The 26,315-nt window shown below is 36.7% G+C and overlaps 1 protein-coding gene across 1 annotated transcript in view; it reads left to right on the top strand.

Moving 5' to 3' along the window:
* Positions 1-23,031, top strand: part of RASEF (RAS and EF-hand domain containing) — a 40,550-nt gene extending 17,519 nt beyond the window's left edge. Inside the window, exons 5-17 of the mRNA XM_048930849.1 lie at positions 1,342-1,419; positions 1,950-2,065; positions 3,354-3,422; positions 4,544-4,628; positions 5,593-5,684; positions 9,566-9,803; positions 11,382-11,519; positions 11,675-11,822; positions 12,461-12,542; positions 14,087-14,201; positions 15,088-15,207; positions 17,008-17,084; positions 19,104-23,031. Of these exons, the coding sequence (XP_048786806.1) occupies positions 1,342-1,419; positions 1,950-2,065; positions 3,354-3,422; positions 4,544-4,628; positions 5,593-5,684; positions 9,566-9,803; positions 11,382-11,519; positions 11,675-11,822; positions 12,461-12,542; positions 14,087-14,201; positions 15,088-15,207; positions 17,008-17,084; positions 19,104-19,212 (1,467 nt within the window). The 3' untranslated portion in view covers positions 19,213-23,031. The remainder of the gene's footprint in view (positions 1-1,341; positions 1,420-1,949; positions 2,066-3,353; positions 3,423-4,543; positions 4,629-5,592; positions 5,685-9,565; positions 9,804-11,381; positions 11,520-11,674; positions 11,823-12,460; positions 12,543-14,086; positions 14,202-15,087; positions 15,208-17,007; positions 17,085-19,103) is intronic.
* Positions 23,032-26,315: the final 3,284 nt, after the last annotated feature.

Raw genomic sequence — 26,315 nt, 5'->3', positions numbered from 1 at the left:
CAGCAGGGACAGGAAGGTGATTGTCCCTCTCTACTCTGCTCTTGTGAGGCCTCATCTAGAGTACTGTGTCCAAGTCTGGAGATACAATACAAGAAAGGCAGAGAGCTGTTGGAAAGAGTCCAAAGGAGAGCCACAAAGATGATCAGGGGACTGGAGCACCTCCCCTATGAAGACAGGCTGAGGGAGCTGGGCTTGTTCATCCTGGAGAAGAGAAGGCTGCAGCTGACCTCATTGCAGCCTTTCAATACCTAAAGGGAGCCTATAGACAAGAGGGAGTAAACTCTTTGAAAGGGATATCATCAGGACAAGGGAAAATGGTTTTATGTTGAAAGAGGGAAGATTTAGGTTGGATGTCAGGAAGACATTTACTATGAGTACCATGGTAAGGTGCCGGAACAGGCTGCCCAGAGAGGTTGTGGATGCCCCGTCTCTTGAGGTGTTCAAGACCACAATGGATGGGGCCCTGGGCTGTTCAGTATTAAATGTGGAAGTTGGCAGCCCTGTCTGTTGCGGGGGTGCTGGAGCTTGATGATCCTTGAGGTCCCTTCCAGCCCAGGCCATTCTGTGATTCTCTGGTAGATGAAATTGGCAATTTCATCTACCAAAAACATCATCAAAAATAAATGCAGTATATTGAACTAATATAGTGTTTTTGTCAGTGAGCACATTTCTTTCAGTTTTTATGGTTAAGTTTGAGCTCTAATTTCAAACAGAAATTACTATTGGAATTAGTTAATACTAGTCTAAATCTAATTTCTAAACCTAATCCCAACCTTATTAATTCAAAGCCCGATTGAAAGGTAAATTGACATCTTAGATATGAATAGAAATTTGACCAGAATTTTTGCAACCATTGAGGATTTATTCTTATTTTTTTCACATTGAATTGAACTTAGAAGAGCACTGATAGAAATGGAAATTTCTCACGAGAAACATGAAAGCTTTTAATAAATACACTGTACAGAATTGACAGTAGATGAACTAATATATACATATATATATATATATATATGTTAGTGTTAGTGGAGATACAGCTGTTACTGTCTTCTCAATTACTGGGTTTTGTGTTCCGTACACATTCAATACCTGTAGCAAATTCCAGAGTGCAAAGTAAAAATTAAGTATTTGTAATGCTTTAATGTAAAAAATTGTACAGAAGACCAGAAGTTTTTGGAATAATGCTCCCTACTCATAAAGCTGGGAATACTGTTGATTTTTAAATCTTTACTAGCTGTAACACATTCTTGGGGTTATTTGATATGATTTCAATTACATTTTATGTATTTTGAATGACAGTAATTAAGTATGTACGTTAATTGGGTGATATTATAATTCTTGTAGGTTGAGGAGCAATCCAAAAACATAAATAGCAGGGAAGATGTGATTGAACTGAAAAAGAGAATACATGATATGTTGTTGGTAAGAAGTGTTTATCATTAATACATTATTATTAAATATTATCATAAAAACATTAATTTAGCTTCAGTTTTATTCTTCTTGCAATACAGATTGTTTTTTTCATATTTAATATTATTTAATAAATAATTAAATTTAAATTAAATGCATAATTTAACAAGTAAGAAAAGAGAAAAACTTTTCTAAAGTTTTTCTAAAGTTATTGATACCTATACGACGATCTCTAACTTCAAAAAAAGAGTTCTATATAATGTTTATGCACATTCTAGGTATCACATTTAGAAACGGCTTAAAATGGTACAGTCCCATTTTTGTGGAACTGTGAAGTCCAAAAATCAAATTTCAGTGAATCTTGCCTACTGGTTCACTGAATTCTCTGATGTTTGATTTTCTTTTCCCATCTCTGCTGAGCTTTCCTAGTGTTTCATTTTTATGTGTTATGTTGGTTTTTATTTAAGCGTCACAATATAATATGCCAGCATTTTATGGAGGTGATTTTGACAGCTAATATTTAATATCTTTCTTTTATACAGGAAAACCAGAAACTTAAGAAAGACCTCTTAGAAGCACAAACAAATATCGCTTTTCTCCAGAGTGAGTTAGATAGCTTAAAAAGTGAATATGCAGATCAGACTTTAAACACAGAAAGGTAAATGCTTTTACTTCACTACCTTCACCAGGAAAAGAATCTTTTGTTTCATGTTGTTATAATGTATTAAGCCAGTAACTTATTCTCTAAATTTGCCATAGGCAGGTGAATATTTGACACTATATAAAGTCTGCCATGACTACTGTTCATTGTGTTGTCAAATATATGAAAGAGCTATGTCTGTACATAATGCAAACACTCAAAATTGTTCAAGGAAATCTAACGGGTATTTCAGTTAGGAGTACAAGTTTTTCCCTCCATTATTTTCAACCTGAAGAGTATCTCTACTAATATTAGCAAAAATAGTTTCAGAAGCCTTCCACATCCCTTTCAGCTAGTTCATCTAGAGCAAATAATTGCTGCTTCTAGACATTCAGGTTGATTTAGAAGAGTCTTTATGACAGTGTTACTAAACAGTTGTCTTCATATAACATAAAAAGTATTTCAAGAAGCAGTGCATCCTTTCATGTGATTATTTCACTGATCATAGAAATCATAGAACTGTTTGAGTTGCATAGGATCTTTAAAGGCTGTCTAGTCTAACTCCCCTGCACTAAACAGGGACACCTACAGCTAGATCACGTTGCTTAGGGCCCCATTCAGCCTGACCTTGAAAGTCTTCAGGGATGGGGCATTCACTACAATTCTGGGCGACCTGTTCCAGTGCTTTACCACCATTACCATAACAAACTTTTCTTACACCCATTCTAAATCTCCCCTCTTTTAGTGTGAAATCATTTCCCCTTGTCCTTTCACAACAGATCCTGTTAAAGAGTCTGTTCTCTTTCTTCTTATAGCCCCCTTTATACTGAAAGTCCACTTTTCAGGCTCTATCTCGGCTGAAACCATGACATCCTCTCAAATCAAGGCATGCTGTGACAAGGCTGAAGCAGCTGACTTTTAGCTTACTGAACTTTGGATGCTACCCCTCATCTTGTGGGCCCATGGGATGCCCAAGGCATATCTGTCCAGCCCAGCTCGAACCCAATAACTCCACCCTGCACCCCTCACCTTTATTTTTCATCAACAGTTTTTGTTGAGATGTATTGGCAGAGATCAATGAAATTAGAAAATGATTTTATTTTGTGTAAAAATGCTTTTACTGTATTCTAGAAAGCAGAGATCTATACACTGAAAAATTTAATTCAGAAATACTTTGAAAAAGTCTATTGTGTCTAACACAAAATAAATTGGAAAAAAAATCTTCTATGAAGTGTAACTTTATTTTTTATTTTATTTTATTTATTTATTTATTTATTTATTTATTTATTTATTTATTTATTTGTAGAGACCTAGAAATGATTCGGGAGTATACTGAAGACAGAGATAATCTGGAAAGACAAATTGAAATACTTCAGTAAGTTCTTAGCTGTTCCAATGTATTTTTAAGAAACATAACCTCTACATAGGCACAGGTAAACGTTTCTATAGCTCTTCAAAAGACTGAGATGAGATTTGGGAAAAATTATCAAGTACTAAAATGGCTTCAGTTCTCACGGAAGGTAGTTAACTGATCTGTATAATTTCATCTTCCATTTGCATTCTGTATACTTGAGACAGGTAGAATCATAGAATCATAGAAACACCAAGGTTGGAAAAGACCTCCGAGATCATCCAGTCCATCTACCCACCTGTCACCAATAGGCCTTGGATTAGTAGAAAATGGTGCTTGTCTCAGCTGTGCTGACACACCAGCATGACTACAGTGGAAAGTAGTGGCTTCCTTTCGTTATGGATGAAGCAGGAAATACAGCCCTTGGAATGACTTGGAAAAATATGGGCAAATTACTAGAAGTCATTTAGAATGCATATTCCCAATAAGAGATGAAAAATACATTGCTGCAATGGGGATGGATCATCAGCACAGACAAACCCACTGCTTGGGACAGGGCACCTGCTGAGGTCAGGTCTGTCCACACAAGGCCAGCTGCTGCTGGTTGCTGAGCCCCTTGCTGCCCAACTCTCCGATACCACGAAGCTAGGCTGTCTCCCATCTGAGTTTTGTGTTTCTCTCAGATGTTTTTATTTAAGCTTCTCATTTCTTCAAAGAAAAAAAAGATGTATGAGATTCCACTTCTACAAATACATTTAGAAGGGTGAATTCATTTGGAATGGTATTAGTTGCCTTTCTGATTTTTCCTTTTAGCCTAACATAGTTGTGCACCAGGCAACTACTGTACACTCCAATTTTTGGTAGCCTATCCATGTTCTGTTCATGCCTTCTAAAAACATATCTATTTTTTTCTCACTTCTAGTTACTGAAAGACTTAGGAAGACTTTATGGCACATTTTTTACGTTCAGTCATTTGTTTAAACAAAATTTCTTATCCCACATTAACTGTTACCATTCATCTACAGCAGAATAAAACATTTTCTTTTAAAATGCATATTTTTTTTCAAATTTTATTTGCTTAATTTGTGTAGTTTTTAAGTTTAATTTGTTATACTTTTATAAGTTAAACTATATTTCCTTGTTAGATCAGCTAATAGAAAACTACATGACAGCAATGATGGTTTAAGAACTGCACTTGAAAACAGTTTCAGCAAGTTCAACAGATCATTGGTATGTAATTATAATTTTGCTGTGTGTTATGAGTAGCTGTACTCAGCAAACTGAGCTACATTCAGTGATCTTTCTGTGGGAGTACATTTGTGTGGTTGGATTTCAGTAGATTTTAAGGTGCAACAACAAAGCTTTTTGTCCAGCAAAGTTTTAGGTGCTTTAGAAATACTGAATTTGTAACCAAATGTATCTGATGTGATGAACAGGTTAGCAGTTTCTTTCACAGCAAAGGAAATGTGTCTGAATTGTCTACATGGGAGCTCTTTAGCACTGAAAACATACATTTCTAGAAAACTAACTTCTTTGTAATTGATCTGAATCCAACTTCTGTCCAGGCAAGTCAGTGGGATAACAACTAACAGAAACTGTTGATAGTGGGGATCTCACCTCAGACCTTTTGTGCTTTTTTGGATTTTTTGGGGCATTTTTGGAACTTTTATAGTATTAGAAAGCCTTCTAAACTTTAAAACTATTAATTGGGCAAACTCCTGAATCACTGGAAGAGCAAATAACTGTTGAAAAATAATTTAGACAGAATAATGGTTCTACAGTAACAGTACTGGACAGAAAGATTGAAGATAGAATTTTCTTCTGACATGCCCCAGAACATACACAAGGAAAGCAAATTCTATCTCATCTAGTGACATTCCTTTTTCACTCTAGTAGACAACACATAATCAATGTAATAATCCTTTTGGAAATTCCTTTTTTTTTTTTTTGGATGGTTGAATGAGGCCAGCAAGTCCAGCGTCTAGCATTAAGGCAACAATGGAACCTAAGTGGTGCATGTAGTAGCCTTTGGACATCTAGTCCTGTTTAAAGAATGAAGCTTATTTAAAAATAAGTGGATATACAGGAAAATGTACAGTAGTCATTTTGTCGATAAACACTTTAATCATGGCGAATTTGATGTTTATATTATGTTCATAAAACTTGTTATGCACTTATTATTTATTTATTGCAGCGGTTAGCAAATACCTCACCAGGAAGTACTATTTCTAGAAGCAGTCCCAAATGTAGTGGTGGGCAGTCTCCTCTGAACCCGCGTTATGACAGGTAAGCCAGATTTGCTTCTACTAAATTTAAAAAGACTAGGTCATCACAAATGTCTTAGAAGATCAAATACTGTTAAACAAAAGAGAAAATAATTCTTCCTGATTTAGAAGAAATATGTAGCAATAGCACAAGATCCATAGTATGGTGAATTCAACAGCAATGTTTTCAATGACATCAGCAAGTTCAGGAAAATTTTATTTAGTGGTAATGGTGAGTGGTGAATGGAGAATTCAGACAACCTCTTGATGTTTTTAGTTTAAGTCTAAATGTCCTCTCTTTCCTCTGTTTCATACGTAACAAATATTTTTACTGGTCAGAGCACCTTTGGGTTCACACCTACTGAATGAAAATCCTTGAATCATAGAATCATAGAATTGCTCAGGTTGGAAAAGACCTTCAAGATCATCAAGTCTAACCGCAGCCTAACCAAACTACCCTACATCTCACAAATCATCTAACTAAATCATGTTCCTGAGCACCATAGCCAGAAAATTTTAAAACACATCCAAGGCTGGTGACTCAACCATCTCTCTGGGGAGCCTGTTCCAGTGCTTAACAACCCTTTGTGTAAAGAAGTTCTTCCTGATATCCAACCTAAACCTTCCCTTGTGCAACATGAGGCCTTTTCCCTTTGTCCTGTCACCTGTCACCAGTGGGAGGAGACCAACCCTGCTCTCACTGCAATCACCATTCAGGTATTTGAAGAAAGCAATAGAGTCTCCCCTCAGCCTCCTTTTCCCCAGACTAAATAGCCCCAGTTTCTTCAGTCGCTCCTTGCAGGGTGCTTTCTCCAAGTGCTTCACCAGCTTTGTTGCCATTCTTTGATGAGATCATATTCAGGTCATTGTAGAGGCTCTCACTGATACCACAGAGCTCTGGATTCAACTTCGAGTGCTTTAGATCATGCTATTTTGTGAAATTTTTATTTCATTTTTGTTATTTGAAATAACTGGAAATGCCATTAAGAATTTTTGTCCATATTCAATCCATAAATTCTCTTACCTTATTCTTTTTGTGTTACTTCCAACCCTACATTGATAGTAGCCTGTATTTTATGTTTTTCCAATGAGACAAAAATCTTTAGTAGGGATTAAGTTGGCTTCTGCTTTGCAGTAATAATATCCACATTTGTTCAGAAGTGCTATTCTACTATCTCTGTGTGTTTGCAGGCTATAAAATTTTGCTTGTAACAAATTGATCCCTTCTGTTAAATGCGGATAATACCTGTTTCCCTCTGTTGAGAAATTTTGAGAGATGCAGTCATATCAAAGTTGTATATTAGATTGAATAATTTTCTAAAGTTGAGGAAAAATTAACTAAAATCTCTCTGGATGTTTAGAATATACAATCACAGAATATCCCAAGTTGGAAGGGATCCAGAATAATCAATTCCAACCCCAGGCTCCACAGAGGACTATTCAAACACCAATAATCTTTCACATGTGACAGCTCTGGGCCATGCCCACTACCCTGGGCAGGCTGTTCCATGCCCGCTTCCGTTCCGCAGAACTTGTTCCTAACCCCCAGCTGCCCTCCCCTCACGCATCTCCATCGGCTCCATCGGCTCCATCGGCAGAGCTCAGCGCTGCCCCTCCGCTCCCTGTGAGGAGCTTCAGCTGCCATCAGGCCTCCCCTCAGCTCCTCTGCTCTGGGCTGAGCGCACCCAGAGACCTCAGCTGTTCAGAATCATGGAATCACAGAACTGTAGGGGTGAAAAGGGGCCTCTGGTGATCATCCAGTCCAAATGATATGATGCTAACTTAAACCAATATGAAATAGGAATTTCCTCCCTTCCTCGGCAACCAAAGTACACAGCTCCTCACACGCTGTGCCATCAGACTCTTCTGCATTTCTGTGTCCCTCCTTTGGACCCTCTCTAATAGCATCTTGTGTTGTGGCACCCAAAACTGCATCCAGCTTGTGAGGCTACACAGCACAGAGCAGAATGGGGCAACCACTTTCCTCACCCGGCGCTTTTGGTTCTGATGTGCAGATCTGGCTATGAGGGCTCACTGTTGGCTCACATTCAAGTTGCAACCAACCAGAACACAATAATTCCTTTTTTTCAGTGCTGTTCTCCACCCCCTCACTCCACAGTCTGCACATAGAGCCAGAGCTGCCCCATTCTAGATGCCCAACACTTGCTCTTTCTCATGCCGAGAATCACCACCCTCAAATTTGTCCAGATCTTCCTGCAGGGCCTTTCTACCCCCAAGGAAGTCAGCGCTCCTACCAGCTTAGCACCATCCACAAATTTACTTATTACAACTTCCATATTTTTATTGGAATCAACAGTGAAAACATTAAAGAGAAATGGCCTTAAAATGGAGCCCTTCATAATCCCATTGGTGACAAGCAGGGCAACTCTCAGGCCATAGCCTCTCCTCACCCAATACAGCCAAGTTCTGGTTGTCATGGGACAGATGCCATTGCCATGGCCTGCCAATCGCTATAAATACAGGGACCCTGACAACAGAACACCACTAGCTGAAAAACTTGTGGTGAGGAAGCACAGGCTTGAGATTAGGAGCTCCTTAGATAGACCCTTCCCTCCCACTGTGGGAACTTTGTCTTCTAGAGAGCAGCAGCGAGCCTAAGCCAATGGAAGTAGACCCACCAGAAAGTGCTGTTAAGCCCATAGAGGTGGACCTACCTCCGGAGGATGAACTGATAGATCCAGCTCCATAAGGCCCGGGCAAGCATTATGCTTGTCTGAAGATGTCGCTATATCCATTGGCAGCGCAGCAGGCGTTCTCGATTTCCATCTCGATACTGAAGAGTCACCATTCACCAGAGAGTCCCTGGGCCCCTGCTGCTCTCTAGAACTCCTTCTTCCCTACCCCCATCCTCATTCTTCCTCAAGACCTCTCACTTAGTTTAGTAGTGTCCTTCCAGGCTACTTTAGAAGAGAGTTTATGTGGTAGGAATAAAACTTAGTGGCTATGATTAGGCATGTTATTAGAAATGATTTAGTAGTGTCAAAAGACAAAAAGAGATGCGTCTCAAAATCTGCTAGTTTTCAATAGATTGTTACCTGATAGCAGATTATCATTTTGAAATATTGATTTGTATTCAAACATCTTATAAGTGATTTACATTAGTAAGTACCTTTTTTCTTCTTTAGCTGTGCAATGCACCTAGATCTAACTTGCTTGAAGTGCATATGAAGATCCTAGTAATGAATCCCTGCTTCAGGGAGGCTGAAAATTCAATAATAAAGACTTTTATTTCAGTGAATGCCTAACAAGCTTATAGCATGCACCCTTCATTTGTATTTCACTGATTTGCTATAGGCTAGCAGGTAGGTGAATATAAAGAGCATGAATACTGTGATATTTCACAACAAAGATAGCATTTGTTCCTTTCATTATTCATTAGCCTGCAAATATGAAAATTAGACAGTTCAGCATGTTATTGCATGGTACAATGAAGTCCCTAAAAACCATATGTTTTGGCTTTTCTGTGGTGTGCACTGGAAGGACCCAGCCTCTCTGGCAGCAATCTTTATAGACTATATTGATATTGTCTATTATAGCAGTGAGGTACTTTTCATCTGTTCCCATAGGACAGAGCGAAACTGATTCTTTTTGGCATATAAATTAACAAACATTATTACAGAGATTTATGCATTAAGTTTGTAATCTGAGTATCAAGAACTGTGTTTAAAAAAAAAAAATTATAAATGCAAAATAAGGTAGTACCATATGTGTTAAATGTTATAGTTAGCATTTGTAGGTGTTCAGCATTCTAGAATGGTGTAGATTTTGTTGGAAAACAAAACAAAACAAAACAAAACAAAACAAAAACAAGCAAAACCAAAACAATTGTGAAAGAAAATTTATTTGTTCTGTTGTTTTTATTTTGCAATGCTTGCTTTGTAGGTCATCTCCATCTTGTGTGGATGAAGATTATGATTCTTTAGCCCTTTGTGACCCAATGCAAAGAATAAACTGTGAAGTTGAAGTTGACAGCTTACCTGAGAGCTGTTTTGACAGTGGTTTGTCCACCCTGAGAGATTCAAACGAGTATGATTCAGAGGTGGAATACAGGCATCAAAGAATTTCTCAAAGACCACAGTGTGTGCAAGAAAACTATGGCGGTGATGCTTCTGATACAGATGTAAGTATTAACTGCCTCACTAGGAAGCAGCTTGGAGGCAAGAATGAGATGGATATTTGCCGATTGACCATATAGAACTGAGTATGTGAGTTATAAGTGTTTTTTTTTTGTTTGTTTAATAAGCTTTGAAATTATTGCCTTTTTTTCATCAAGAGTGGCCTTGAACACCTCCAGGGTAGGGTCATCCAGAACTTTTTTGGGCAGGCTGTTCCAGTGCTTCACACCTTTTCTCCAAGTGAAGGATTTCTTCTAACATCTAACCTAAACTTCCCCTTTTTCAGGTTAAATTCCTTCCCCTTGTCCTATCACTATATACCTGTGTGAAAGGCTGATCCCCCTCCTGTTTCTAAGCTTCTTTCAAGAACTGAGCAATCTCAGTGAGATCTTCCTGGAGTCTTGTCCAAGTGAAACAATCCTGGTTCCCTCAACCTTTCATAGCAGAGGCGCACCAGTCCTCTAATTATCTTTGTGGACTTCCTCTTGACCCTCTCCAACAGCTCCACATCCTTCCTGTGCTGGGGACCCCAGGCACAGTGTTCCAGATGGGGCCTCACAAGGGCAGAACAGAGATAGATAATCACCTCCCTCTCCCTGCTGGCCACCCTTCTTTTGATGCAGCTCAGGATACCATTGGCCTCCCAGGCTGCAAGTGCACCCTGCTTGCACATTTAAAATTTTTCATCTACCAGAACCCTGAAGTCCTTCTTGGCAGGGCTGCTATCAAGGAGTTCATCTCCCAGTCTGTACTTGTATCTAAGATTGCCCCAATTCTTGCACTTGGCTTTATTGAACATCATTCAATTCTTGTGATCCCACTCTTCAAGCCTATCTACATTCCTCTGAATGGCATCCCTGTCTTCTGTTGTATTTGCTGCACCACTCAGTGTCATCAGCAAAATTACTGAGGATACACAATCTCACGGTCTAAGTCATTGATAAAAATCTTGAAAAGCACTGGTCCCAAGACAGAACCCTGAGGGGTGCTGCTTGTGACTGGTTTTCCAACTGGATATAGAGAAATTGATAACAACTCTGCCTACAAGCATCCAGCCAATTCTTTATCCGCTTAGTAGTCCACCCTTCAAATCCATCTCTCTCCAATCTAAAGACACGACTTCATGTAAGACTGTGTCAAAGGTCTTGCATAAGTTCAGGCAGTCTACATCAGTTGCCTTTCCTTTGTCCACCAATGCCATCACTCCATAGTAGAAGGCCAGAGAAGTTTGTGGAACCAAGAAGTTCATATTCAGAATTTGCTAGTGTCTTCACGGTGCAAAAAGGAACATGTAGGAGAATACTGAAATGCATCCTCTATATGAGTTGTCCTTTGAACTTGCTGTTGAAGTAGTTATTAGTGTTATTTATTCCGTTTAGAGAGTATGTGACTTAAGACAGCTGTTTAAATTCTCACAAGGAAGAAGAGAAAAATCAAAGTTTCAGCCGGAATTGCACAGTTGAATTAGGTTTGTTATTTAATCCAAACTGCTAAAAAAAAGGTTTCAATCAGTTTTAGCTGTATCATTGCAAGCAGAAAGCGTATTTTTGCACTGAACTTAACATGCTGACTTATACTTTCAGGTTCCTGAGATCAGGGATGAAGAAGCGTACAGTCCTGATAACAGCAGTACAATATTAGACTGGAAATCCTCAAGACCAGTAAGTCGAAGCAGCTCAGTTGCTTCAACAAGGAAATACATATCTGCTCTGACTCCTCAGGTAACCAGTTCTCTAGGAAAAAAAAACAAAACAACAAAACAAAAAAAACCAAGCAAACAAAAAAAACTGTATTTTAATCAGTTTTATATGAGACTAATCAGGTGTTTTTTTTTTTTTTTTTCTTTTCCTTTTTTTTTTTTTTTTTTTTTTTTCAGTCAGATGCAACAGAATGTACTCCAAAATATCCAAGTTCAGAGAAGGCTTACAAGATTGTTCTTGCTGGAGATGCAGCAGTGGGAAAATCTAGTTTCCTTATGAGACTTTGCAAGAATGAATTTAGAGGCAATACCAGTGCAACCCTTGGTACTGTTGTTCTTCTTAAATACTAAATTGAATATTACTATTGCACAATATTCTTTGATCTTCTATTGTTCTTTATCTCCATTTCTTCAAAATGTCATTGAAGCTGGAGGGATTTCTGACTGGCTTATTGTGTATATTTTTCTAGCTGCCAGATGACAAACTTGACTTACTGTTTCCAAAGACTGAATTCTGCTTTCTAATCTAGTCATAGTTGTGTATTTGTTTTACTGACTCAAACTTAGGATTTTTGTTATATTTTTGTTATGATTTATTTTTCCCTTTGTTGGGATTTGAAATAAAGTCTGTCTTATAAAATATTTTCACTTACAGGAGAATTTTGCAAAATGAAGCACAGATGGAACTTGTTTGTTGATCATAATGCTAAATTTGTATCAATGTTTCTGGGAAAATATCTGGTTCTAATATTCCTTTAGATGTTTTTCTAAAGACAAATTAAGTATGTATTTCTATATTCAGGGATTATTGCACTCCAGCGCTATATGAGTGGATCTGTCGATCTAGTACAAGCCATGTAGTTTGAGATAGCTGCTATATGCTCTTATATGCAGCATAACTTTCTGTGGATTTTTTAAGGTTGTTGGTGTTTTTTCTCAGACTATATAAATTATGCTTTTCAGGTGTTGATTTTCAAATGAAAAGGTTAATTGTTGATGGAGAACCTACAGTGCTACAATTATGGGACACAGCTGGGCAGGAGAGGTTGGTGACTGACTGCAACTTAAGTCATTTCAGTGTTTCTGTTTTTTTCTAAGTTAAATTTGGATTTTTTTCATCTAGATTTTTATCTTGTTCCTATGTTTGTTCTTACAGATCTGCCTGTCTGATGGTTTATATTTGAGATTACTAAGTATGCAACTAAAGTTCTTCAATTTTCTACGTAGAATTTTCACGAAATCTTATATCACTTACTTGTAGAGCCATTACTTTATTGACATCTAGGGCTCATTACAAGTTTAATCTAAGATTTTGGAAGTCATAGAATCATAGAATCACCAAGGTTAGAAAAGACCTCTCTGATCATCGAGTCCAACTGTCTACATATCACCAATATTTTCCACTAAACCATGTCCCTCAGTGCAACATCTAAATATTTCTTGGAAACCTCCTGGATCAGTGACTCCACCACCTCCTGGGCAGCCCTGGGAGTGCCTGACCACTCTCAGAGAAGAAGTACTTCTTAATATCCCACCTGAACTACCTCTGGTGTAACTTGAGTCCATTCCCTCTAGTGCTGTTGCTAGTTACATGGGAGAAGAGGCCAACTCCCACCTCACTACAACCTCCCTTCAGGTAGTTGTAGAGGGCAATAAGATCACCCCTGAGTCTCCTCTTCTGCAGATGAGATAATCCCATCTCCTCGAGCTGCTTCACGTCAGGCTTGTGCTCCAGACTCTTCTCTGGTGTCACTGCCCTTTGAACATGCTCCAGGGTCTCAGTGTCTTTCCTGTAGTGAGAGGCCCAAAACTGAACGCAGTACTTGAAGTGTGACCTCAGCAGTGCTGAGTTCAGAGGGATGCTCTTTCTGATAGAAGCCAGGATGCCATTGGCCTTCTTGGCCACTTAGACACACTGCTGGCTCACGTTCAGCTGAGCATCAACCAATACCCCTAGGTCCATTTCCTCTACACTGTCTTCCAGCCACTCTTCCCCAAGCCTGTAGCATTGCTTGGGGTTGTTGTGGCTGAAGTGCAGGACCTGCACTTGATCTTGTTGAGCTTTATTTCGCTGACCTCAGCCCAGCAATCCAACCTGTTCAGATCCCTCATTAGGGCCTTACTGCCTGAGGCAGATCAATACTTTCTGCTGACTTGATGTCATCTGCAAACTTTCTGAGGGTGCACTCAGTGCCCTCACCCAGGTCATCAGTAAGATACCAAACAGGACAAATCCACGTCATTTTTATCTGTTCAGTGGCAAAGCTCTGTACTGGTCTGTGTATATTTACTTTTACCTAAAAGAGTGCTTATGAGACATAGGAAGTTGGAGACACATTTATTCTCCTCCCACGTAATAAATTTGTGAAGAATATTTTAATGTGTAATGTAATTACCTAGTTGTTGTACAGTTGCTAAGTAGACTCTCCTATGTTAAAAGATGATTATAACTGTTGAATTAATTCCTGGAGTTAATTCCTGGAAGTTTACTGCTTCATATTTTTTTCAAATGTAGCAGAGTAATCCACTCTGCTACACTCTGCAGTGTAACTCCTTAGCCTTACACAAATCTTTCTTTTCCCTTGAAAGATTCCGAAGTATTGCTAAATCGTACTTCAGAAGAGCAGATGGTGTCTTACTCTTATATGATGTAACATGTGAAAAAAGCTTTCTTAATGTGCGAGAATGGGTTGATATGATTGGGGTAAGTATCTTAAATATCTGCAACTTTAAAACTATGTTTCATTACTCTAATGTCTGACTGTCTGAAAAAAGAAGGTATGGAAATCTTATTCTTTGCTTTAGAATTCCAGAGACCTTTTAGATTGTTTTGTTTAATAGGTAAAAGTTGTGTAACTCAGGAATTAGCCAAACTGCAGTCTCCTGTGTAAGTGCAAACTAAATGGAAATTCTAATTTATTAAAGTATATTCTGATATGCTTAGTGTAAAATGAAAGCAGTTTTAATATGAAAGATCATCACTGTTCCCATTCACTTCCTTTTGGAAGAAACATGAGAGCCCATTTCAGATACCTTCCTGTGGATGGCTTGACTATTCCTTGGAGCTCCTGCATTTTAAATCAGTATATTAAATTCTTTAAACTAGCTATTCTCCAGCTGAAATTTTCAGTATTTCTATCTGCTACTACTTGCTTATTTTAATACAAATTTGTATTTGATGAAAAGAATTTTTCTATTGTGCCACAGTTGTTTAATTGGAGGGAAAATGTAAGCAAAATTCCTCTTCTTAAGGCATTTTTTTTTTTTTTTAATAGTAAAATAGAAGTTGATCTCTCTTCCCACAATAGTTTTATCATAAAGCATTTAGATATGATAACTATTTCTGCTAGAACATTAAATTCATGGTTGTGTAACAGAGTTTATGAGTATGGATGCATATCTCTGCAGGCTGATGTTTAAACTGGCTTCTTGAAGTATGTACTCTCTCTGAACAGTTATGTAACATAAAATGATGTGTTTTTTGGTAGCACATAGGAATTTTTGTGGGAAGGAAGTCACTATGACATGATGCTAGCTAACTTTTTTTATTCTGAGAATTTTAGCAATAAGGAAAAGAAATTTCTTTACAGGATGCAACTCATGAGAATATTCCAATTATGATGGTAGGAAACAAAGCAGATCTTCGCCAAGCAGTTACAGAACAAGGGCAAAAATGTGTACCTATAAGCTATGGAGAAAAGCTGGCTATGGTAAGAACAATGACTATCTTTTCAGTATAAAATGGTTTTTATAACTTAATCTTGGAACTCTGTGAATAACTTGTAAACAAAAGTCGTTTACTGGTCACTTGTTCAGATCTAGTTATTATGATTCATGAACAATTTTCATGAAAGCTTCTTTTCTTCTGATGGTGCTTGCTGAGCTAAATTTTGCCTCAGTGCAGCTAAGCTGAACTTTTTTATTTTCTGGGATATTCTTCTCAGCCTTCATGTTTCTAAGGTGAATGGACCAGGAGACAAAGTTTTTTAACCTCCAAATAGAATTTTGCCACTGAAATGAAGCACGTTAGTAGGCAGATGAGAATCTTAACCTCGCTTAGAATCATATAATATATTGAGTTCTAAGGACCCACAAGGATTATCAAATCCATCTCCTGCCTCCACATCTAATCATCCAAAATTCCAACTGTATTTCTGAGAGCATTGTCCAAATTTTTCTAGAATTCTGGGAGGATTGGTGCCATGACCACTGTAAATGGGAATCTTTTCCAATTGCTGTGGTTTCATCCAGATGGACAGCTGAATTCACAACTACTCTTGAAGGAAGTGGGAAGGAGTAAATATGATGGAAAAAGAAGGCTTATGTCTTGAGATAAGGATAATTTAACTAAAGGGAAAATAAGGAAAAAAAATCAACCATGCAAAAGTCATGCAGAAGCAGAGACCGAGAGTGAGCACACTTCTTCTGTATTTCCCATTAGTAAGCAGTTTCTGACCATGTCTTGGGAAGCAGGGCCTCCATATGAATAGCAGTTTTTTAGGAGGACTGATTTTTTTCTTAAGAAGAAGTCCCCTCTGACCTACCCTTCTTTGCCCCCCTTTTCCTCATTTAATTGCTGAGGATGACATATGGTATGGTATGACATATTCTTCTACTTTTTTTGGATCAGCTGTCCTCAACTTAATGGTTTTGCTTGGAGTAATTTGGAGATAGTCTTAATGCTGTGCCAGTGTTGTTCAGCAATAATAAAACATTGGTGTGATATCAACACTCTTCTTGCTACAAATGTAGAGCACAATGCAGTGTGGGCTGCTGTGCGGAAGGTTAACTCCATCTCATCCAGACCAAATACACCAATATGAACTTCATGCGATGTAGTTCCATGCCATTCCCTTGGATTCTGTCTGTGTCACACAGAGCAGAGCTCAATGCTTCCTCTCCTCTCCCTGTGAAGAGCTGCAGCTACGTTCAGGCCTCCCCTCAGCCTGCCCTGTTCTGGGCTGAACACACATGCAAGGACCTCAGCCACTTCAAATAGTTCTTCTCTAGACTCTTCGCCATCTTGCTGTTCTTCAAAATTGCTTGTACAATTTATTGTAGGACAAGTAGCATGGCTGATAATTATGGCTGATAATTACGGAATCATGTTTCTGGTTAAGCTGTAGGTTGAGCTAGAATACTGGAATGATGCAGATTATGAGTGGGTAACGGTGCTGAATTCAGTAACCTGTCCTAGCAACTCTTTCTATTTTAGAGTCTTCTGGACAAAAAGATTGAATTCAGACATTGAGCTTATTATATGTTTTTAACTCAGTTTGCTAATTCAGAATATACTAAATATAAAAGAATTTACTAGTTATGTACTAATATAACTAAATATTGCTGTTACAGCAAAAATTGCATTTAAAAAGCAATTTGTTTCTTCTGTACTGAGGTGAATATATTGGAGAATGAGGAATACCAAAGGAAATCTTGTTCATTTAAATATAAATATCCAAATCAGATCGATTTCAGATGAGTTGGCTTAACATCTTATTTTTCTCTCACAGACTTACAATGCTCTATTCTGTGAAACAAGTGCTAAAGATGGATCTAATATTGTAGAAGCAGTTCTTCATCTTGCTCGGTAAGTAGTAATGTTTCTGTTTTCAATATATTTTATAAAATAGACATTATATATAAATTTACATATAAAGACATGCATGTACAAATTTAAAATTGTCCCAACATCAAGTTCAACAAATTAAATTAGAGAAGGAATGCCATGTTGATTCTATAGAGACGTGCAAAGCAGGTTTTATTCTCAGTGTAGTCAATGGTTTTGCTTACAAATGTTACATAGTTGTCTTATTTATCGATATTTGATTTAGAACTTAGTTATGGATCTAACAGTTTTAAAACTTGGTGAATGAATAATACGTTTAATGGTAGATGGATTTACTTTCTTAATTCTTTCAAATACATAGATCAATTTCTAATACTTATAATTATGCATGTAAGTAACTCTTAATTCTATCATATCTATTAACACGTGTTCAGTTTTATTCCTGATCATTCTAATCTCACATATTTTCTTGATGTCACTTTCTCTAAATTATTTAAAAGACAGAACTCTGCATTACATCCATTTAGCAATGTGGTATTTCTGTGAAGAATGTGAATCAAACATTACACTTTTACAACTTTTCCAAACTGTTCTGTGCTACAGTGTTTTGAAAGGCTGGCAGTAAGAAATCCTCAAGCTCAGATTTCTCAGTTTTAGTCATCGAAATCAAGGCTACAATTTTGACTATATTCATTTTGTTTTTTGACTTACTCATGCTCATGCTTTACTTACTCATGTGCTCATGCTTACTCATCAAACATTATGGCATTTGGTCAGTATTTATTTATTCAGTGTTAAAACATGGCCTGAATAAAAGTACTGGCTTTTTGGAGAGCATAATTGCTTCTTCACATTTGGTCTTCAAGAACACATGTATTTCAAGAAAACAACTCAACTGGAGATGCTGCATGAGCACAGGTGTTTTGTTTTTCTGTTAATGTCAAGATTAATTGCTGATTTAAATGACTAATTTCCAGGAACCTGTGACTTAATAAATTAGAGAGCATACTTAACAGTTACATAATTTTAATCACAGTTGGAAAATTCTCTCTAATATTTAAACATGATATATTTGTTTAACTGCCTCAAGGATAAAAATGTTTTGGCAGTTGCAGCATTTCTTTTCAGAACCTCCAAATTTTTTTTTCTTTGGTAGGTTCATAGTTCCTTAAATGCTCTGGAGATCACCTAGACTCAGTCTGGAATGGTTGGCTGCAATTTCTTGAATTTAGTAATACTTATACTTTGAAAGAAACATTTCATTTTGAAGTAAAAAAAAATTCTTAAAAAACATATCATTAGAGCAGATAGTCCTCCAGACTAACCTGTTACTTCTTTGTAGGATTCCTTTCTCCTATTATTTGTTTTGTTGAATAATATGATGCTCTGAATTTAAAATTCTCCCACCTTCATGAATTTATTCTACTGATACAAGGAGAACTTAAATGTATGTATATGTACATATATATATAATGCATATACATATACATGTTAGCAAGAAATTCTAGAACTTGCTTTTGAGTTTCTAGGAGGACTCATCACAGTGGCCCTGTAAAGATACATAATTTCTCATACTTACACAACTTTTAAGTCTGTGTACAAGATATTCAATTTGTGCTTTTCCTCTGAGGATGAATTCATACTTGAAATTGCAGTTGTTTAGTTTTTTTCTTCTTTTTTTTTTTATTTTCAGCTTTGAATGTAACCTTTTATAGTAATATACTGAAGCAAAAACATTAAATTAAAATGAGCAATAGAAAATAAAAGGGAAAAAAGAACATTGTGGAGTTCTTACATATCAGAAACCATATGTACAGTGATTTGTATGGAAATATTGATTCAATTTCCTGAATGAAATCTTAGAAGACATGTTGATTCTGTGGACTAAAAATTGCAATAATATTTTCCTGGGCATTAGGTGATGTTGAATTGTGTAAGATATACTGGAAGAAACAAAATAGTAAACTTGGGCTTGAATAAGAATACATTAATTAACTGCATTTTTATTGTGTGGCTGTTTTTTTTCTCTTTTTTTCACAGTGAAGTGAGAAAACGAAGTGATAATCAAGATGATACAAGGTCGGTAACTAACCTGGCTGGGACGCCTGTCAAAAAATCAGCACTTATGAAAAATTGCTGCAATGTTTAAGTCACAGACACTTTACCTGGCATAAGAAATTTGTATATTTAAAAAAAAAAAAAAAAAAAAAGAAAAGAAAAGAAAAGAAAAGAAAAATGAAGGATTTCTATTATGTCTTCTTTTTACTATGTTTTTATACATTTGTGTATTTAGGAGATGGACATCATGGAAAAAATCCAGACTTTCTACTAATTCATCTTTATATACTTGCTTTGACCCTTAGTCTCTGTTTTCACTCTTCTTAAGCAACAAAATTCGATGAAGCGAGCTCAGAATCAATTCTACAGTAGTCAGTGCATGTAACACTGTAATATATTTTATCTCCTTTACCTGGTATCTTTTTGGGTTTCATTTTGGGCTCCATTTCTTACAGAATATGGTAGGACAGTATCATGTATCGCTCATAGGAACAGAAAAAAAGTTCTGCCAAGAATGTGAATTAATATAATTTTTTTGCTCATATTTGTGTACCCAGTTTTTTGAAGGTCTTGACTTACACATTCATGAAAAATTTCCCAAGAAAACCCAAAGCCATTAAAGTATCACCCACTTAAAAGTAAATCAAGTTGTGGACAAAAAGTGGAATGGTTTATTAGAAGACAGTGGCAGATACGTAGGCTACTGGTGTAATTTTATCGCAGTAAGTTAGGATTTATTTAAATTGAAGAGTTGAGATTTGATTGGGAACTAAAAAGTAGACTTTATTTCTAGTCCTACACAGCTCAATAGCAAAAGGAACATTTGCATGGACCATTACAGTTCCAAATTCTAAAGAGACCTGTAATACCTGTGATAAGCAGGATGAGATGAAATGATGTTTCAGTACCCTTCTGTTTGTTTAAACTAGATCATTGACAGTGTAATAGAGAGATTTGGATTGTAATTTTCCTGTGTTTTTCAAAAGCTTTTTATTAGACATTAGTTGAGTGATTGTAATGGTACAGAAGAGTCTGTTCTAATGTAAATTCTTTATGCATTTTTCAAGTTTTAGGTGAAAGAATTATTGCACACACACAAACATCTGTATGAACCGTTCATTGAAAGGAACTGCTGGAGTGAATGGCAGCCAACTATGATAATGAGAATATTGTTGCCTGACTGTAAGAAATTTCCAAGATACGCAGCAGTAAATGGTATTTTTAAGTGCAGGTGTTTCTAAGATCTGAGTTATTATTGCTTGTCTTAGTTCCCAAAATTAATGTAGTAGAAATTGTAGATATTTCTGTCATCATCAGTCACAGAATTGTAGACTCGTGGAATGGCTTGGATTGAAGGGGACCTTCTGCCCTAAGCAGGGTTGCCACCCACACCAGATCAGGCTTCTCAGGGTCCCATCCAACCTGGTCTTGGATACTTCCAGGCGTGGGGCATCCAGACCTACTCAGGGCAATGTGTTCCAATGTCTCACCACTCTCTTAGTAAAACATTTCCCCCTAACAATGAATTTGAATCTCCCTTTATTTATTTTAAAAATAAACCACTATGTAAAAATACAAATCCGTTTCCCCTTTTTGATACCATCTGCTGCTCCCAAGAACAATTTGGCTGTGGTAACTATCAGTAGCTGAATAGATCATATAATTTCAGTCACTGTAGGCTACTGAAAGATCACTGTCTACCTTCTTATCTTCAGCAGCGTAATTCATTGCAGAGCGCCCCTGACAAATGTGGCTTTCAGATATTTGACGTTATCAGTGTGTGTGTGTGTGCAGTAATTCCTTTCACAGCCAAGGTTCTTTTCATACAGAATGGTGTGTGAAGGTTTGATACCCTTTGGTATCAACCAAGGTTGAAGGGCGTGAGTTCAGAGACTTACTTTTTCTCTGTCCTGGATTGGGCCCTAGGTATTTTGGATACTTTTTCTCATTTATTTTAATGAGCAAAATATATCTTGTGTTCTTTGGCTAAGCTATGTAAAATGAATCACTTTGTAAGCTACGTAATTTTAATGTGTGTCGTACAAAGCAACAGTGTTTTATTTTTAAATAAGATTCAGGGTTGGAAACTGATAACAAAGTTTTACCTTGGAGTAGTTTTATGATCAATGTACAATTGATTACTGGAAAAAGCACTACTGAATGGGGATATAGCTATAGCTCAGTTTGAACTGTTTTTGGAAACTCTGTGATGATCAGCTCCATCAAGTCTGAATATTCACCTACTGTCAGGTAGAATGAATTTGTGTTAAAGCAAAAGAATCTGGAATAAAAATATTTATTTCAATGTAGAAACAGAAGCATGTATTTATACATGGAAATAACAAATATTTAAGGTTTTCTGTTGTTCTGCTTTAAAAAGTTACCTTGCCTTCTATCTGAAATGTAAAGTGACAAATATCAGCTTTATGCTCTGATATAGTTGCACTATTGTACTTTAAATGTTTTTATTGTTTTACACAGTACTTGAGAACTATTCATTTAACAATACAAAGCTATTTTTTTAGTTAGTGGATGTATTCCCTTAATACATGTATTTATTCAGAAAGGAGAGGCTTTTCATGTCTCTCCTCACAATCTGTAAATATTTTTTTTTTTCAGTTGATATGGAAGTATTATTTTGTCCTATATTGTTTTTGACCTTTTCTAATTGTGGCAGAGTGCACATTTCTGAGGCAGGAATTTCTGTTAAGACACTGGAAATGTTGGGATCAAATGAGTGTTCTAACTGCCTTGTGACTTACATTAGTGCCTTAATGCTGCACGTTTGGTTAATTATTCTTAAATATGTAATTATGGCCTAACATTGATTGAAGGTTTCAGTGTATCTAATTTTGTACTGACTGCAAAATCCTCTTCTGTTTTAGGAAAAATAAGTAACAGTTTTGTATCTGTACATCTATTAAAATGTGTTCCCTGGAAAATACAGGCCGCTCCTTCAAGGAGCTTCATGCAGGCGCGCACTGCTGCAGATGCACAGTTCAGCTAATAGAGCCTGTGCCAGAGCAGGCGGAATAAAGACTTCAGTGAAAGATCCTGATTCATAAACAAAAGGGAGTTAGTTCCTCATATAGTTTTCATAGACTTTACAGTCTTTATTATTGTAAGAAGAATCTTCCAAGATGTTTCTTACCGTAGTAAGTAATGAAAAAAAAAAAAAAAAATCCAATAGCTCATCTTCAGTTCAGATGTCCTTTACCACTGTTTTTTTCCAAATTTGATGTAGCGTGATGCTGTCCCTCTGATCATGTTCAGGCTTCTTATGGTTGAAGAAACTTTTTTACAGCACTAAAGCCTGTAGCATTTTTCTCCCACTGTATCAGTATCTGGCCAAATCCTTGCTTACACACCTCCCTAGGACTGGTAATGTTGTTATTGATCATTGCCTGTTTGGTTTTTTTGTTTTTTTTTTTTCTCCCACATTTCCTATTTTGTGAGAAAACCTTCCCTGTGGTTAAAAATAATTTGGCTCGGATGTATCCAGAAAGCAGGTGAAAATGCATTATATTGTTTGTAAAATGGAGTCAATTTCCTACTGTTTCTGCCCTTTGAATTAGATCTATAAGGGAGTGTATATGAAATGAATCATATTAATCAAGTGGCTGAGTAGCCAATAAACACAAGCTGCTGAGGTTACTGCAGTGAAGTGTTTAAAACAGCAGTGTATTTTCTTACTAGTATGGGGAAGAAATTCAGTGCCAATTGCACATGCCAGCTTTTAATAAAGCAAATATGTGTATGAAGGCTCTAAATTGTTAAAACTTTAAAAACTTTATATTGTTTACAATCAGAACTGTGGTGTGCATCCACTGTAATTTTGTATATTTTTCAAAAGAGCTGTATTCTCCTGTATTGAAAATTACTGTACAATAAAATATACTTCAATAGCTTACGTTCTGTGTTGTATTTTCTTTTGTTGCTGCTCATGGACAGTAGCCTAACGTAGCATCTCTGACTGGTCAGCTTTATGCAAGAGCGATGCAAGCAAAAGTACCTCTGTCTGCCCTGACTCTTGACCTCACTGAGCAGTTATCAGTTTGTATCTCTGCTGAGAAATGCCCCTGGCTGTGAATCTCCAACAAGGCTGGATCTTCATTCTTCCTGGGGGTTGGACTCAGTGTTCTCTGGAGGTCCCATCCAACCCCCGTGATTCTGTGATTCTAGATAGGGATACTTTAACACCTCAGTCTCCACTATTATGTGATAATAGTATCATTCAAAAGAAAAAGGTAATAAAAAAGAGGCCCACTGCAAATATTATTTATGTTGGGCTCTGGATTTCGACTGGAAAATGCTTAGGGGTCCATATATCAAAGAAAAAAAGGCCTCCTGAATATAAATAAAATGCTCCTTCGGATAACTCGTAACTTTAAATGTTGATACAAGGGGGACTTAAGAGAAAATTGTCTGCTATCTTCTTACTTAGTAATTCTTAATAGGTACAATACTCCATAAGCATGGTTCTTATTAATTAAAAAAACAGAGAACAACCTACAAGAAATACTGTACACTTTTAAGTTCTCAGATTTACTGGCAGAACTGCTCTGATTTAGCCTGGAAACAACAGTTGCCATTCTTTCAGGGCTAAATCAGAGTAACTTTCAGAGTTTCATCACCTTGAGCTCCTTGAGGTGAGTTTAGAGCGGCATTGGCTGGCAGTACACTGTGTACTGTGTATCATTCTTTGACCTTTCTGTCAGTTCTTGAAGAGTTTTAGATTTGTGATATTTTCCTGCTTACTCTGAAGTACATTAAGGTGTTATGTTCTCGTTCATATCAGTTTCTAGTTTAAATGGAATTAGAACAAGAGAGCGTGGATAGGGACAGTTGGTATAGTGTGAGACCAAGTCCTATCCTTCTAAAATCATGCACAACTTTGCTGGTGGCTGGATCTGGAACTGAAGCATAAATGCATAATCTCTGACCAGCAATGGGCTCTGGAAGAATGAAGTAAGGATCTGTGTGGAGGGTCTGTCAATGCCAAAATGCTCTTTGCAATTGTTGGAATCCATTCTTCAGAATAGAGAGCCAATGCTTATGACATCAAATTTAAATCTTTTTCTCCTGTATTACTGTAATATATTCTTCCAGTGGCCATGAAAGGTAATTTTCCCTTTTGTAAAATTTGCACAAATTAAAAATTGTTCTTGAAATGGAAATGTTTAGCTATGTATAACGCCTGACACTATCATATAATCAGAAACAATTTTTATATTCCTATAGTAAAGGCCTATATCTTACTGATTCTGTGATCAGTAGGAATTTTTAGTTCATTAACTAGTAATAGAAGGAAAATTAGATGTGCAGCATCAAAAGCTATTTGTCTTATTACAAATAATAATACTCACCTTGCAACTTTCTGTTTACACTTTTCTATTTCTTTGTGCAGATAACCACTGACTTTGCTAAGATCTGTTGTTTTCCTTTCACAAAAGATATTAAAAAAAAAATAAAAAAAAAAAAATAAGCAAGCATGAAAACAGGAAAAAAATTGAGGACAATCATGAACAAAGACCTCAGAATGGAGGAAGCTCTCCTGACAGAGTTTTTGTTACCTCTGCTTCCCAGCTCCATCTCTATATATCTGTGAGGGAAAATGTTGTTTTCACCAGAATAAAGGAGTTATGCGAGAACTTAGGAGAGAGGAAAAATGAACAAAAGTCCAAAGCTACAACACTGAGAACAGAATATTTACTAATTATTAGCTTTTTTTTTTTTTTTTTTTTTTTTTTTTTTTTAAATGCAGAAAGTCTTTCTCCTTTGGTCTATATCCACTTCTACATACTCTTGATCATTCTTAGGGAACTTTTCCGTTCATATCAGCAGCATATCTTTACAGAGGTGATCGTTACGGGGGTAGTTAGAGAATATTCTTGGACATTTTTCAACAAATTTATGAGAAAATTTCCTCTTACAAGGTGCCTGAGGTTTTAAATGATTTTACTGAATAAGTCAACCCTCCAAATGTAAGCTCCGATAAGTTTGTGCGGAGATTGCTATTTTTGAAAATACTTTTGCTGGTCTTCATTTTACCCCAAACTTGGTATGTTATTCTGATGATATCAGAGAGGTAACATTAAACTTGTCCTCAGCCAGTGCTAAGGGCCATAAACTTCCCATCTCAAACACAATCCATCCCTTCCAATTCTGTAGCTCTTCCCATTCCTAACCATAATCATTGATAAAACTTTTGGAAATGGGAACAGAAATGCACAAGTGAATTCTACTCTGAGAAAAGAATAAATTAACATACCTTTCCACATTAATTTTCAAGTCACCTGAAGTGGTCAAACCTGAGTGGTTGTGTAAAGCAAAGTAGTGACTTGTATCCTCTTTTTCCATGGAGGAGCAGCAGATCAGAAAATCATGCTTACATACGTGTGTGCTTTATGTATGCTACATATTCTTTTACAATATATACATACTATTCATACTCTCATTTTATATACAGACATATATGCATGTATATAATATGCGTGCATGTAGGTATGTGAAACAAGAATTAGTGTCTTTCCTTTTAATATTGAAATCCTAGATCATAAGAACCAGTGGTTTTCATAAAAGGTAACATCGGTGTGTTTGTCATCTTTTCCTTTCAGTGGAAATTCTGCACTGAGTTCAAGGTTCTATCCTGCTGAGCACATACTGGTAAATACTTTTGCCTTTGAAACCTACAGTGCATTTTTAGTATCTAACTACAGGAGCTTTGGGCTACAAGCTTTGGGCCTGTACATGAAAGATGTGATAACATATTTAATATTCTACTCCATAATTACTTGGGAATGTGCATCAAAGTTTGAGTATAGAAACGCCTCAAAATGATACTTTATCAAAGGTTTTTGTAGACACTTTAGGTAGCAAGGTGGTCCCAAGGAATAAACTGCGTCTTTCCTGAAGACCTCACGGACCATAACTGCTTCAACAACCAGTTATCATTGAATAACTGCTTGTTGAAGTGCAACATGAATAACTGGAGCAATTGAATGCTGCGATGGACATGAAATCTGTCCTTCTTAAATGAAGAACATGCACAGATCACTCCATGTGTGTAGAGGAGAGAATTTTTCAGTGAATGGAACAAACAGGTGGAGCAAGTGATGTGGAGTGTGAAATATCCTTAGTGATTAGCTACTGATAGGATTTTGTTGAACAAATGTGTTAAAATTATACTTTCAA

This window comes from Lagopus muta, chromosome Z, assembly GCF_023343835.1.
Source record: "Lagopus muta isolate bLagMut1 chromosome Z, bLagMut1 primary, whole genome shotgun sequence".
NCBI classification, from domain to species: domain Eukaryota; kingdom Metazoa; phylum Chordata; class Aves; order Galliformes; family Phasianidae; genus Lagopus; species Lagopus muta.
The sequence above is the reverse complement of the archived record's forward strand: the minus strand, read 5'-3'. Positions and strand labels throughout refer to the sequence as shown.